Here is a 14,332-nt window from a genome sequence, read left to right on the forward strand (position 1 = left end):
TAGAAGGGGTGAGCCAACCCGCACGCTGGCCTCAGGGTGACACAATGGTGAGTGGTGGCCTTCGAAACTGGGGGTGACCAGGGCCTGGGTTGCAAGAGGCCTTGAAAGACAGGCCCAAAGCTTCGAAGGGGTTTATGAAGGGGAATGGCAGGGTGTACTGGCTTGAATAACGTCCCCCCCAAACCCATGTTCCCCTGGACCCTCAGAAGGCAACCTTATTTGGAAATAATAGGGTCTTTTCAAACGTGACCAAGTCAAGGCTCCTGGTATGAGGAGATGGTCCTGGGTTATCCGGATGGTCCCTAAATCCAACAACTGGTGCCCTTACAAGAGACAGACGAGAGGACAGACAGGGAGGAAGCCACGCGAACAGAGGCAGGGGTTGGGGTGATGCGGCCACGAGGACCGCCTGAAGCCACAGGAGCTGGAAGAGGCGGGAAGTCCCCTCCCAAGGAGCCCCCAGAGGGAGCTCGGCCCTGGCCACACCGTGATTTGGACGTCCGGCCTCCAGTCTGTTGTTTTAAGTCCCCAGCCTGTGGTGCTGTCCCCGCAGCCCCAGGACACCTGTGCACGTGGACACCTTTGTATTTCAGGGACCAAACCTGGCAGCACTTGGAGGAAGGGCAGGAGGGGTCCAGACAGGAAGCTGAAGCCATGCCCTGGGGACAGTGGGGTGGCCCTGGGCTAGGCCCAGCCCCGGGGACGGAGGTGGGAGTGACGACCAGGAAGAGGGGCTAGGGAGGGGCAGGAGGTGCCGTCCAGGACACTGCGGGTCTGCCACCTGGGAAGCAGGTGGACGGGGTAGGCTTCCCACTGTGGGGGGGGGGGGGGTGGAGTCAGAAGGGGGCGAGGCCTCAGCCACTCACTCAGACGCTTGGCCCTGCGTGCTGATGAGGCTCGTCTGCACAAAGGCGACCTGGCCGGAGGCCGCGTGCCGGCCCAGGCACCAGGGCAGGCCGGGCACCTGGGCGCCCAGGATCTCGATGTGGTCACCGCTTCGGAAGGTCATCTCTTCGGGCCCTGAGCCCTGGCAGTCCGCCACGGCCGAGGCCAGGCCCACAGCTGCAGGAAGGAGGCCACACGGTCAGTGCTGGGGGGTATAGGGACGGGCGGCCCTCGGCCGCAGGGGTGGTGTCCTGGCCAGGGAACATGCCGTCCTGCTGAGGAACTGGCTTAGCACCTGGCCAGGGTGCGGGGCTGCCGCACACGAGGGGCTGGACATCCATGCGGTACCTGAAGCGAGGCCTCTTTACCCCCACGCTGAGGATAAGAAACTGAGGCTGGGGATGTCGATTAACTCGGCCCAGGCTGTCGGCCTCCAAGGCCAGGGCCCACCCAGGGCAAATCCAGCTGTAAGTGTCCTCCCACGGGGCCTTATGTCCACTTAACAGGTCCACAGGCCACCCAGACACCAAGCAGCCTGGGGCAGAGCCAGTGCACTGGACCAGGGACCCAGGCCGTCTTTTCTAAACAAGACCCCTGCCTCTCGCTCCTCCATTTGCACACGTGGCGAATTCAGCCGGGGCCCTGCCCACCCCACCTCCACCGTCTGAGGGCCCTCCGAGGTGTCTGACCCAGTGCCAGAAAGAGAGCAGAAGTTGCAGAAGTGCTGGTCAAATAGGGTGTGGAAGTTACTCTCTAGAGGTGGGGTGCCCAGGGACCCCGGCCTGGCCTCCCCATGTGCTGTGTGAGTTTGGACCAGCCAGTGGACCTCTCTGAGCCTCTGTTATTGCCTCAGGAACTGGAGGGGATTCTAGCTGCCTCTTCTGCCTTGGGGAGGATTCAGGGTGGGCGCAGAAGCTTTGGTGCCTGCCCTTCCTCACCCACCTCTTCCCCAGGGGAGGAGGGCCAGTGGAAATACTTACCCATCCGCTGGATGTCCGGCGTCACAGGTCCACCCATGGAGTCGTTGATGGGGTCCCAGGGGACCCTAAGAGCCCACCTGGAGTGGGATGAGAGAGGATTTTAGGTTTAGGGCAGATTGAAACTGTGTGTAGGCTGGACAGGTCAACGGCCCCCAGGGACCCGAGCGAAATCCACCACCTGCCCCCACTGCACGTGTGCGTGCACACACACACACGCCCAGGTGTGCGGCCTTCAGCTCCAGCCATGCCCCACGGCCCCCAGCCCAGGTGTCTCCTGCCGTCCCTCACGCTGGCATCCTCGGGGACCTCCCTCCATCACCCCGGGAGAGAAACTCAGCCACAGACTGTCATTTCATAGACACTGAACATGAGGAGATGCAGTTTCTCTCTTTGCTTTGGCCGCCAGGAAGCTCAAGCCAAGTTTACGCCCCACGTTCAGCACACGAGCATGAACTTGCGTGTTACCTGTCCCTGCCTTCCCCAGGCCGTCCCTGCCTTGGTTCTTATCTGCACACATCCCTGCGTGCTCCCTTGCTATGAGCACAGGCTATGTAGCTCCCGCAAAAGCTTTCCAGAACAAGCTAGAGCAGGAAGCCAGAGCCCCATGTCGTACACTCCCAGGCCATCCCATCCCAGGACAGCGCTGCTGGGAGGTGTCGCTGTCCTGCTGTGCAGGTGGCAGCCCCGAGGCCCAGAGAGCTGGACTGGCTTAGCCGAAGCCACACACTGAAAATAGCAGAAGGGGTCGTGGCCAGGCCTGCCTCGGGCTCACACCGGTTCCCGTCTACCCGCCTTGGCCTACGGTTGGACCCGGGCCTGGGGGAGTCTCCGGGAGGCCGGACAACACGCTGGACCCACAGGAAGCAGAGAAACAAAGGTCGGTACCTACTGATGGAATGGAATCAAGGGCTCCGCGGCTGTCCGCTCCTCTGAGGATGTGTTGTGGCTGGGGGCCAAAGAGTCCACTGGCAGGGCCGCCTCTGCCCGGGGAAACCCCGAAGCCTGCCCGAGGGGCTGGAGGCCATTCATCACTTTCACATGGTGGTCAGGACACAGCACAAAGAAAGGCCCTTCAAAGCGGCAGAGGGTGGTCATTCAGGCGGCTGGACACAGGTGCAGCTGTAGTTTGCAGGCGGGACTACCTGTTCTCCACCAGGGATACCTGCAGGGGTTCCCCCACCCCAGTTTCTGCATTCACAGAAAGACACTGGAGGCCCCAGGGGCCCAGACCTGGAGGCTGGACCTGGGCTGGAGTCCCCACTCCGCCGGGACTTGCCCGGGAGCCTGGCTCAGCCTCAGGCTCTCTGGGCCTCAGTTTCCCTATCTGGGCTCTGAGGGGCTCGACATGTGATCCCAAGGGCCCTTCCTGCTTGGACCGCAGCGGCCTCCTCTTGTCCGCTCTGTGGCTGGGGAAGGGCAGGCAGCCAATGGCCTGTTTGCTGCGGCCTCGGGGCCCAACTGTGAGGCCACCGAGGTACTGGGAGCAATAGCTCGGTCAGGAACTCGGGCTTAGAGGGGCGCTGGCCAAACCCCTTTTCTGTCATTTCTTGGGGGGGCTTTTCGTTGCCCCAAGCGCCCTCAGTCTCCGGCACCTCCAGAGCCCTTAGGCTGCCCGTGGCCCCGGGGCGTCCCCAGCCCGGCGAGGAGCTGCCCAAGGTCACCATCGCCTGCACAGCACTCACCTTCCTGGAAAAGGAGGCTCTCGTGCGTCAGCTTCAAGGCCTCCTCATCGGCGAGGAGCTGCCCAAGGTCACCATCGCCTGCACAGCACTCACCTTCCTGGAAAAGGAGGCTCTCGTGCGTCAGCTTCAAGGCCTCCTCATCCACGTGGACTTGGATGGCCGTCTCCTGGTCTTCATCAGGCTCGAGCAGCCAGAAGGTCTGGTCCACAAGCAGGTTTTCCAGGCAGTGATGAGTGAAGCCTGGAGCAGACAGCCCTGGTTACCAGTGGGCTCCAGGCCGGCGGCAGGGAAGCCCTGATGGCTGGGTGTTGGCCGAGCCCTGCACCGACCAAGCCCAGGGAGATGGACCACCCGGTCCTTGGGGACTCGTGGTACCGTCCACTACCTGGGCAGGCCACAGGTCAGACCATCTGGGCTGCGAGAGGACCAGCCGTGATGGTGGACAGCTCATCTGCCTCCCTGTGCCCTGGGAAGTTCGGGCAGGGTCTAGTTACTTCTTCTAGGACCCTCGGTCTCCTCTTCTATGAGATGGGACGGGAGATCAAGGAGATCATGGGCACAGCCCTGCTCCAGGGGCACAAGAAACGGTCACTGTGAGTCTAATTTCTCACTTCCTCAGCCCTCAGGTTCCTGAGGGAGTGCGGGAGTGGGGCAGCAAGTTTCCCCAGGAGACGCACTTCGACGACCAAAGTCTCCCTTAGAACAGGGAATGTTTCAGAAAGAAAACACTTGGGTTGAGGTTGAAACAGGGTTTCCTGGTCTGTGCTCGGCCAATGAGAGCTCAGCTGCCCTGGGGGCGAGTTGCGCTCAGACCCGTGTGCATCTGCGACTCCGCCCATCACAACCTCACTGAGAACAGGTGACGTCCGCAGAGGCCATCATGAACTAACTTAGTCTAAAGCCCCGACTGGTAACATAAAACGCTTGGTGTGTGACACGCGTCCCCATGACGGGGTCTGCGAGGGTCACCGCCTTACCGAGAGCGTGGTAGGTGGAAAACTTCCAGATTTCTTCAAAAGTCTTAAACGTCACCACAATCCGATCCTGGTCACTGTGGATGGACAGCAGCCTGGCCGATAGCTCCTTATGGGGAAGAAACAGAAATGAGAAACAGTCCCAGTGGCTTTGGGGCGTCTGCCCATCAGGAGGACGGAGCCACGCAGTAGAAACGTTTTGCAGAAGTGACCCTGGCGGGACTTCCCTGGTGGGGGCCAGTGGGTAAGACTCCACGTTCCCAATGCAGGGTGCACGGGTTCGATCCCTGGTCAGGGAACTAGATCCCACATGCCGCAGCTAAGAGTGCATGCTGTAACCAAGGATCCCGCAAGCTGCAATGAAGATCTCGCTCGCCGCAACTAAGACCCGGCACAGATTAATTAGTTAATTTTTTTTTAAGTGACCCTGATATGGACAGCAAGCACAGAGCTGATCCCTTTACAACCAAGCTGCTCCTCTCCTGCTTCTCAAGCCAGCTGTGGCTCCCCAGGGCTGTACCAAGCCCCACTCCTTCCCGGAGCTCACAGCCTCCATGCCCTGGACCTGCACCCTCTGTGGCAGGTCCAGCATCCCCTCTCCTGTCACCCATCCCATGAACACTCCTGGTGGTGCTGGGGCATTAAAAGTGACACCAGCTGACGCTGACCAAGGGGGAGAGGGTACTATTATCATCTCCATCTGGATTAAGAAATAAGGTCCCGGTTCCTTTCCGAGGTCTGACCCTGGGACAGCCGGGATTCAGCCCAGAGCCAGCAGGCACCCAGGACGGGCATCACAGGGGCAGCCCCCCTGCAGAGCACCGAGCTGGGTGCACCGTGCCCGCTGCTCGCAGGTCCTCACGGCAGCTCCGTGGCGTGATAAAGCTAAGCATCTCCCGTATGTGGCTGAGGAAGCTGCGTTCACAGAGGCCGAGGGACCTCGGCCAAGGTCAGGCCAGGCTGAGCGCAAGGTCAGGTTGTGGCCTCTCAGCCCTCAGCCCTGGGGAGGTCGCCCAGCTCAGCCTCCTCCCCCACCAACCTCCTGACACACCGTCCGTCTGTGCGAGGCCCGTCACCAACAAATCAAGCAGAGAATAAAATCAACTCACAGCCGTCCTTTTTGCTCCCTATGAAGAGACTCAAACTCCTAGCAGGGTGGGGCGTCCATGGAGAAAGGGACTGGGGCATTCAGAAAGTGGTGGCCCACGTGTGTCTGGGGCTGTGTGACCCTTGTTCCCGGAGCCAGACAGCCAGGAGAGCAGACGGGGGACGAGTCACCCCAGTGTGGCACCATCAGGTAAGTTCTGGACACCATGGACAGACCTCCTCCTACGTCCACTGCCCTCTCCTCCTCGACCCCATTCACAAGCGTGGATCCCCTGCACCTCTGCCCGCCCAGGCCCCCCGAGGAGCCAGACTCACCCCGAGAGCACGGGCTACCTCCCAGCTGTCATTCTCCAGAAGACGGAGCCGGCCCCGCAGGACCTGCTGCAGGCTGGGGTCGGGCAATCCGCTTTTCCTCTGCACGGCCAGCAGCTGCAAAGTCAGGTCTGAAAGGGGAAGATGAAGGTGGGCAGTTTCCCTGGCCCAGGCCAGTTCTGTGAGGTGCTCTCCCCTCCCTGAGGGCCCTCGCCCACAATCACGGGGACCCGGATTCACAGCCCACGTGCACTGCCTGTGAGAACTCTGCACAGGTGCTTTTCTCCCCTGAGGCCCAGTTTCTTTGGTGGTAAATGAGTTACGTGCTACCCACATCTTACAGAGATGGGAGGAAGCGGACTGTGTCACAGCCCCAGGACAGGCCAGCACAGGGCAGGCATTCAGCAAATGGTCCCAAGTCACCGTGACCTCCAGCCCCGACTGCTTCCACGCCTGGGCTCCAACGGGACATCCAAACTCCAGCAGACACCCCACGGGCATCCTAGAACTCTTCATCGCCCCCCGCACCCAAAACTGGCTTGTCCTCCTTTCTTTACCATCTCCAGAAGGACCGCCTCCCCCACCCTGCTCAGACCAACGACACCTCCTTCCCTCACACACCCCTGGCTGGTCCACAAGCGAAGCCCACTGACCCACCTGCAAAACCAGGCTGAACGCACCGTGCTCACCCCTCACCGTGGCCCCGCCCCATAGGGCCTCCTGAGCAGTGTCTGAGCCCTGGCCCTCCCTCCAGATGGTTCTCTGGTCCACAGAGGGCCAGAGGGTCCCCTCCCAGCCAGCTCTGGCTTATGGAACGCCTTGGCTCTCAGCCCTCCGGGCATTGCTGTTCCCCAGAAATTTCTGCAGCAATGGACATGTTTGCTCTCTGCACTGTCCTGCACAGAGGCCACCAGCCACATAGGGCCCTGAGCTCTTGAAATGTGGACAGTGTAATTGAGGAACTGGATTTTTAATTTTCTTTAAGTTCAATTTAAACATAAACAGCCACAGGTAGCTACTGTATTAAGCAGCACAGCCCCGGTGGTTTTGCCTCTCGGGAAGAATAAAATGCGGATCCTTTCCACCTTTCCAGGCACAGCCTGGAGCAGCCTGCGCTTCACCCCGCCCCGCAGAGCCCCACCTCTCCTCCCCCTCCCTTCCAGCCTGTGGCCGCCTCTCTGATGCCCTGAGACATCGAGGCATTCCCCCCCCAACCCACCCCAGGGCCTTTGCACTCACCCTGTCCTCCACCTGAAGCACCCTCTCCCAGACCAATTCCTGGCCTGGCTGGTGCCCTATGATTGGATCCCAGCTCAAATGTCCCCTGCCCACCCACACCCCGTCCCCCTGAGAGGCCTCCTGGCCGCAGGGATCCTCAGAGCATGGGCTGTTCCAAAACTGGAGAGGGGACGTGAAGGGGAGAGGATGGGCAGGGGGAGGGGAGAAGAGAGAGGGAGAGAGGAAGAGGGCCAGGACGCGGAGAGGGGGAGGGAGATTCCTCACACCCTCTGAATAAGCCTTGCACCTGCCTTGGAATTTTCCAGCTAGGGGACCCTCGAGCAGACATCCCCATCCCCTCCTGGGGGGCAGGGCAGGAGCAAAGGAGCACATCTGGGATCTGGAATCAGGCCCCTCCCCCAGCAGGAAGCCAGCCCAGCATTTCCCAACCGGTTCTAACAAGTGACCCCTCCTACCCCCGTAAGAGGGTGGGGTTGAATTGTCAATCACATAATAATCTCCCTCGTTGCTCAACAGTCCTGGTCATCCCGAGTGACCACAGGCAGCGCTGCCCACCCGAAGCAAAAGCCGGAGGACGGGCGGCTGTCACGGCCAAGGTGGGCGGCCGACAACGCTGGGGTCTCCATGCCCCCCACAGCTGGGGCTCGGGAGTCGGGTCTCCGGCGTTAGGGGCTTCTTGCTGCCCCCCTCCGCCCATCAGCGCCCTGCGGAAGTCCCGCCGTTCCGTCCTCGGAGCCCCTCCCCGGAAGCAGTCCCCCGATGCCTCTCCCGAGGGCCCTTGCCATCCCCCTGCCCCCCCAGGGTGTCCCTCCTGGGGTTTCACTTCCCCTGCATGCAGCCTCCAGGGCCGTGCCCACCTCTTGTGTGGGCAGATGCAAACACAGAGTCGAGGGAAGCCCTTTGCACGTGCAGGCGAACCCTGTCCCCAAGTGAAAAATGCAGAGTCCTGGGCCCTATCCCAGACCCCGGCAGGACCCAGGCATCAGTGTTTAACAAGCCTCTCATTCAGGGTGACCTTAAAGCAGGGCGTCCACATTAGAGAAGGCTGGGTTAGACGCTCCTGAACCAGGAGCCCACGGGATGGGTGAGGCCGGAGGGAAGGGGGGACGCCCAGGGATCCCACATTCACGTCCCCAGCCCAGACTTAACACCGACGCGTGGCGTAGCGCCCAGGACGTCTACCTGTGGGGTAGGAGCCCATCTGGCCAGGAGAGGGCCCAGCAGCCGGTGGAGAAACGCCAGGGGCGGCAGCGTCTGTAACAGAGCAGGATCCTGTGATTAAGGTGAGAACAGGCAACTCTCAGCTACAGGCGCCAGCCCCCAGGTATTTCCAGAAGAAAGGTATGTCCACAACCCTATAAACCACCGTTCACACCCTTCCTCCAGGGTCATAAAGCCCAACAAGGTCGGAGGCTATGAGTCTCCTGCTGTGCCGTTACTAATTACCCTACCCTAGAGGCTTCTGGAAACAACAGTATTATCTTGCTGTTCTGGGGTTTGAGATGGGTCTTGCTGGGACAAAACAAGGTGTGGGCAGGGCTGGTTCCTTTCTTCTGGAGGCTCCAGGAGAGAATCTGTGTCCTTGCTTCTCCAGCTTCCAGAGGGGCCCGCATTCCTTCGCTCGAGGCCCCTCCTCCATCCCCAAAGCACAGCATCTCCAACCTCTCTGTGACTCTGACCCCAGGATAATCTTCCCGTCTCACGATCCTTAATCCCCTTTGCAAAGTCTCTTTGGCCGCGGAGGTAACGTGTGTGTGCGCACAGGTTCTGGGGACTAGAATGTGGACTTCTTTGGGGGCCTTTACTCTGTTGACCACAGAGGACAGGTGACAGCCCAGGGGGAACTCGGGGTCTGTGGCAGATGGGGCTGCATTCTGATTTTGACTGGCCTGTGAGGCCGGTCCTCTGCTGGTTGTCCCTGCCCCCAGCCCCCAGCCGGGAAGCCAGCTCCCAGTCTGCATCTCGGCCAGGCCCCTCCACGCACACACCCGTCTCTGCCCTGCTCGGTTCTCATCTGTACAATGGGATGAGCAATCAGGGCCTTCAGATCAAAGGGGATCTGATCTGGAAGCACCTGTGGTTCCGAGAGACGGTGCTGAACCTCACTGCAGCCTCTTCACCCCGGGGAAGTACCGCTCAGCCGTGGGCACGGGGCTGCCACGTTGGCCTTGGACCGTGCAAAACGATAGGCTCATTTCTGCTCTCTCCCCACCTACGTTATACCAGCCCTAAGCCTGTGTGGTCAGAGCCCATTTCCAGCCCTTCCTTGCTCTACATCCCCAGAGCGGGGGCTCAGAAATGCCTGTCAAATCCGAACAAGGGCACGGCACCCAGATCTCGGCTTTAAGCTCCGTCCTCCCCCTGAGAAGCCAGGGTTCCTTGAGGAACGGCTGATTCCAGGGCTACGACAGGGAGAGCAGAGATGAGGTGTGAGCCTCTTTTTGTCCCAGAAAGTAGGATGTGCTCACAGGATGCTGGAGGTGCATCACAAGACGAAATCGGGGGCAATATGAACAACAAAATAAATAATGACAGCAACTGATAGAGTCCAGAGAATGAAATAAAGACCTCTGAGCCCACTCACGCTCAGATAAATCAATGAATACCTGGGGAGAGGGGACAGCTCTTCTCTTCAGTGGAAGGTCCATTAACAAATGTCAAAAGAACGCAGCATTAGAAAGTCACCACTTAGCAACTATCATAATGTTATGATTTCAGTCAAGAACCTTGCACGGATGATAAAACTAGTCCTTGATTAGGACCAGAGGAACCGGCTAGTCACAAAGTCCCCAAGTATCTTCCCACGGGCTCCTTACTCATGACAAAGGGAAGAAGGGTGACGTTGACAGTGACATGTACGCTGTCAAACATCTCCTTAATCAAGGATGGACGTGAGCCGTGAATGTCACCAGGGACCAGACAAATGGACATCGAGGTCTCCTGGTCGGCCGCACGGAGGGGAACCGAACACTTCTGCGGTATTTCTGCCCAGAGCACCTGCCTGCAATCCTGAAGAAACAGCCACGCTTGAACTGAGCTGTACCCAAACGTTCTACAGAATATACTGGCCCAGAATCTTCAAAGTATCAACCTCCAGGTTAGAAAGCTCCACAGGCACGTGGCCACAGCACGCAGAGCCTGACCAGGGTTTTCTTTGGTGGAAAGGACATTACGGGCACAGATGGCAGGATGGGAGTGAGGTCCGTCTGCAGATTAGATAATGGTGTTGTTTAAACCAGGAGAGTTGGAAGTTTGAAAAAATTGCACGATGGTTCTGTACAAGCAGGTCCTGGTTTGAGGAAACACACACGCCAGAGCACTGGGGGATAAAGGGGCATCGTGTCTGCAGTTTACTCTTAAACTGTCCTGAAATATAAATAGACCTGTAAATGCAGAAAGACAGAAGGCAAGCATAGTAAAATGTCAACATTTGAGGAACCTGGGTGGGGTACATGGGAATTATTTATATTATTTTTTGTGACTTTTGTTGTCAATTTGCAAAAGAAGCTGAAACGGGAAGGGGCTCTGGGTGGATGGGGTGAGAGTCCACTGGCCACTTGGCTACTCGGGGCCAGAGAGCCCAGGAAGACAGGAGGGGCTCCCAGACCCCGCTGCCTGGGCTCACAGGTCCACCCCAATGCCAGCCAATGCCAGCTGCGCTGTGGGGCAGCTAGGGCAGGAAACACTTGGCAACACGGTCAGAATGCTTCTGGCTTGGCCGCGGCACCGACGGCAGGAATCCCCGTGCTCCAGGACTCACGGCCCCTCCGGGGCTGGGCTGCCGTGCGGGAGGCTGGTCTGGCCCCCAGGCATCCGGCGGAACCCAGCTCCTCTGTGGCGTGCTGGCGAGCACTGGAGGGCGCCCGGCCCAGTGGGATCCCCAGGCCAGGCAGGTGTCTGACTACAGGAGTCAGCACCCACGAGGCCACCCCGACCTTTCCCATCTCCGCTAATTGCCAAGGTGTAAAAATTCCGCTAATCGCCAAGGTGTAAAAATACCTCTAATCGCCAAGCATGCACGGCGTCAGGCTCTGGGCCAGGCACCGAGTATGAGGTTTTGTTTCCATCCTCCCAAAGCATCGATCCTTCGTCATTCCAATACGGGCTCAGCTGCTATGTGCTGAGCCCTGGAGGCAACTAAGCAGGTGACCAGGCTGAAGGTGACAATGTGACGAAGGGAAGCCCAGGGAGGGACAGGAGGACAGGCTGTCCCGGGCTCGGGGAGGGGCCTGGGCCCACCTCAGCCTTCCCCCCGCCCTTCCCTCCTCACCTCCAGGACCCAAGAAGTTAGGGAGAGGGGTCCTGGAGATCTCCTAGGCCACCCCTCGGGTTTCCACGTCACGTGGCCCAGCCCTGCTCCCGGCACAGCCCCTCTCGCGCACACATGGGCAGGTCGGGTGGGAGACGGCTCTGCCCTGGTCACACCCCTCATCCTCCGCTGTTCAGGAAGTAATCCTGCCCGGGCCCTGGCCCAGGCCCTGCTTCCTTCCCCTCCCTGGGCCTTGGTTTGAGCTCCTGGAAGAATGAGGGACGCCCCGTCCTGAGGAATCCCCGGGACTCACCTCCAAGGACAAAGCAGAACTGTGGGCACCCAAAGCTGCATTTCTAGAGGTTCCAACCCCTGCCCCTCCCGCCGCGCCCTGGAGAAGCACCAGGTGGGCCCCTATCTGTCGTAAATGCTCACTGGGCATATCCTCCTTCAACACAAGCACTGACAGTGCAGGCGTCCAGCGGCATCCTGGGTGCAATGGACGGCAGGGTGGACGCACACGCCGCACTCACCGCTTCCCACGGTAGCCTTGGCCTCCTCAGGCCCTGCTCGCCCCCAGACGGCTGACGCACTCGCTCCCGCTCTCTGGACCTCGCGGCCACCGCTGCCTCCCGGGGGCCCCACGGGCCCCCTCCCCGTCAGGCCCTCCATGACGCAGTGGACTCAGCGCCAAGGGCCCGGCATGCCGGGCTGGCCTCTGTGGAGAGAAGAGAGTGCAGGGGTCAGCAGTGGGGACCTCTCTAAGAAGACAGGCGGCCAGCACCAGCACAGATCTGCCGCCAGAGTTGGGGGAAGAGGACAGAACGCCTCCTCTTTGCCTGGTGGACCCTTGAGCATCCTTCCAGAGCTCTGCTCACCGGCCACTTCCCCTCCAGACAGCACAGTCTGGGCGGGTAGGGGCCATTCTCACTCATCAACAGACCCTGAGGAGGTAGCTCAGATCCTGGCACCTGGAGGCTGCTCAAAACCTTCCCACCGGGGCTCCCCTAGTGGCGCAGTGGTTAAGAAGCCGCCTGCCAATACAGGGGACACAGGTTCGAACCCTGGTCCGGGAAGACCCCACATGCCGCGGAGCAACTAAGCCCGTGCGCCACAACTACTGAGCCTGCGCTCTAGAGCCCGCGAGCCACAGCTACTGAGCCTGTGCACTGCAACTACTGAAGCCCGTGTGCCACAACTACTGAAGCCCATGTGCCACAACTACTGAAGCCCGTGTGCCACAACTACTGAAGCCTGTGTGCCACAACTACTGAGCCCACATGCCACAACTAGTGTAAGCCTGTGCGCCTAGAGCCCGGGCTCCGCAACAAGAGAAGCCACAGCAACGAGAAGCCCACGCACCGCAACGAGCGCGACACGGAAGCAATAAAGGCCGTGTGGGAACAGGGAACAGAGCAGGTGTCCTCTTGGGACATCCCGGGACCGTGGTTTAGAGATAAGCCCACTGCATCTCCCACCCACCGAGGGCTGGGAGGGACAGACTCCCCCAAAGACAGCGCATCTCCTGAGAGAAGAGTACGCAGCTCCATTGCATACGGGGCTCAGCTGGGCTGTGACTCCAGCCTCGGATTCCCAGGGGGTCCTGCTGCTCCTTATAACTAAGTCCGCGTCCTGGGGGCCTCAGTGGGCCCCGTTTCTCTCACCGGAAGAGGACTTCACCCTGTCCAGCTTTGCAGGAAATGGGCCAGGTCCCACGCTGCCCCGTGAGGGGAAGAAGCAGGTGGCAGAGGGAGGGAAAGGAGGAAGTGGCCGGGGAGGAACCAGAGACCGCTCCCCACTCCCGGGGTGCCCTTGGGCCTCCCCCCGAGAGCCGGTCATTATGCACCACTCTTTCCTGGGGCCAGAGAGGAGTGAGGCCCTTTCCGACCCGACAGACGGTGCTGCCAGGGTCTGGGGTTTGGTCACCAATTAGAGGACACAGCAGGACACAGAGCCCCTTCCAGGCACAGGTGACAGGGAGGGCGGGTGTGCAGCCTGGGCTGGGGGCTGAGGCACAGAGGCAGAGCCCCTGCCCCCATCCACAAGGACGGGAGTCAACTACGCCCCCCTCAGTTTCCACCTCGGGGACAGAGGGGACAGGAATGGCCCCGCTCACTCACACGGAGGTGGGCAACAGCAAGGCCGGGAAGCAAGTGCAAGAGAAGGTCCTCTTGTCAGGTCTCTGTTCTCTGATGAAGAGCTGGGAGGGTTCAACCCCAAACCCCGACCAGGCCGGCAAGAATTCCCTCTGCACAGAGCGGGACGCACAGGGAGACAGGAGAGCGCACCTCTGAGCCCCTTTCCTGGGGACAAAACTGCAAACTGGAGAGCAGGTGTGGCCTCCTCCAGACCCACACCCCGTCCTGCGGTGGGTGCTGGGGAACAGGGGGCCCAGCAGAGACCAGAGGACGCTATGAGGAGCATGGGGCTCAGAACCCACTGGGCGTGCACAACCCCGAGAGCCTCTGGCCGGCCTCCCGGCTCCACCCGCTTCCTGCAGCAGAGAATGGGCAGCAGATGCGGGGGCGGATGGCGGCAGCTGTCGCGTCACCCCGGGGCTGGGGGCTCGGGGCTGGGGGCTGGGGCAGAGGACACGGGGCACGCAGGGTTGTGGGGGGCACAGCACTGAGCGCCCCGTGAACGCACAGAGGAGCCACCAGAGCGTCTTAAACCCTGAGAAGGGCTGCGTTCTATCCCTTGGAAGTTTCGTTCCTGTATTTGTGCAGAAAGGACAGAGGAGAGAGTGGAGGTGGGACCTGCGAGGGGTGGAGCCTTGGGTTCACTTCCCTGCCTCGAATTTTCACCAGGGTCAGGGAAGCTGGACCTCTGTCAGACCCAGCAAGGAGTATTTTCTTCAGAACTACGGACCCAAGGCTGTCCCAGGGCGGTGGCGAGTCTCTACAG

At 60.4% G+C, this 14,332-nt stretch overlaps 1 protein-coding gene across 10 annotated transcripts in view; it reads right to left on the reverse strand.

Annotated features, from left to right (window-relative positions):
- Window positions 1-14,332, reverse strand: part of SH3TC1 (SH3 domain and tetratricopeptide repeats 1) — a 49,587-nt gene that overhangs the window by 18,911 nt on the left and 16,344 nt on the right. For 2 of the 10 annotated variants that reach the window (XR_012331839.1, XM_073804815.1), the window contains exons 2-9: window positions 11,962-12,146; window positions 8,362-8,451; window positions 5,944-6,071; window positions 4,525-4,630; window positions 3,548-3,787; window positions 2,755-2,935; window positions 1,866-1,942; window positions 867-1,062 (exon numbers count right to left, since the gene is read on the reverse strand). Coding sequence is in view for 9 of the 10 variants with exons in the window: in XM_073804815.1 (XP_073660916.1) it covers window positions 867-1,062; window positions 1,866-1,942; window positions 2,755-2,935; window positions 3,548-3,787; window positions 4,525-4,630; window positions 5,944-6,071; window positions 8,362-8,451; window positions 11,962-12,100 (1,157 nt within the window). In the remaining variant the exon portion in view is untranslated. Of the gene's footprint in view, window positions 1-866; window positions 1,063-1,865; window positions 1,943-2,750; window positions 3,028-3,547; window positions 3,788-4,524; window positions 4,631-5,943; window positions 6,072-8,361; window positions 8,452-9,785; window positions 10,151-10,180; window positions 10,386-11,961; window positions 12,147-14,332 lie in introns of those variants that run through there. The other 8 variants (XM_073804809.1, XM_073804811.1, XM_073804812.1 and 5 more) reach the window with 7 other exon arrangements.

The sequence above is a fragment of the Tursiops truncatus genome, chromosome 5, assembly GCF_011762595.2.
Source record: "Tursiops truncatus isolate mTurTru1 chromosome 5, mTurTru1.mat.Y, whole genome shotgun sequence".
Classification (NCBI taxonomy): Eukaryota; Metazoa; Chordata; class Mammalia; order Artiodactyla; family Delphinidae; genus Tursiops; species Tursiops truncatus.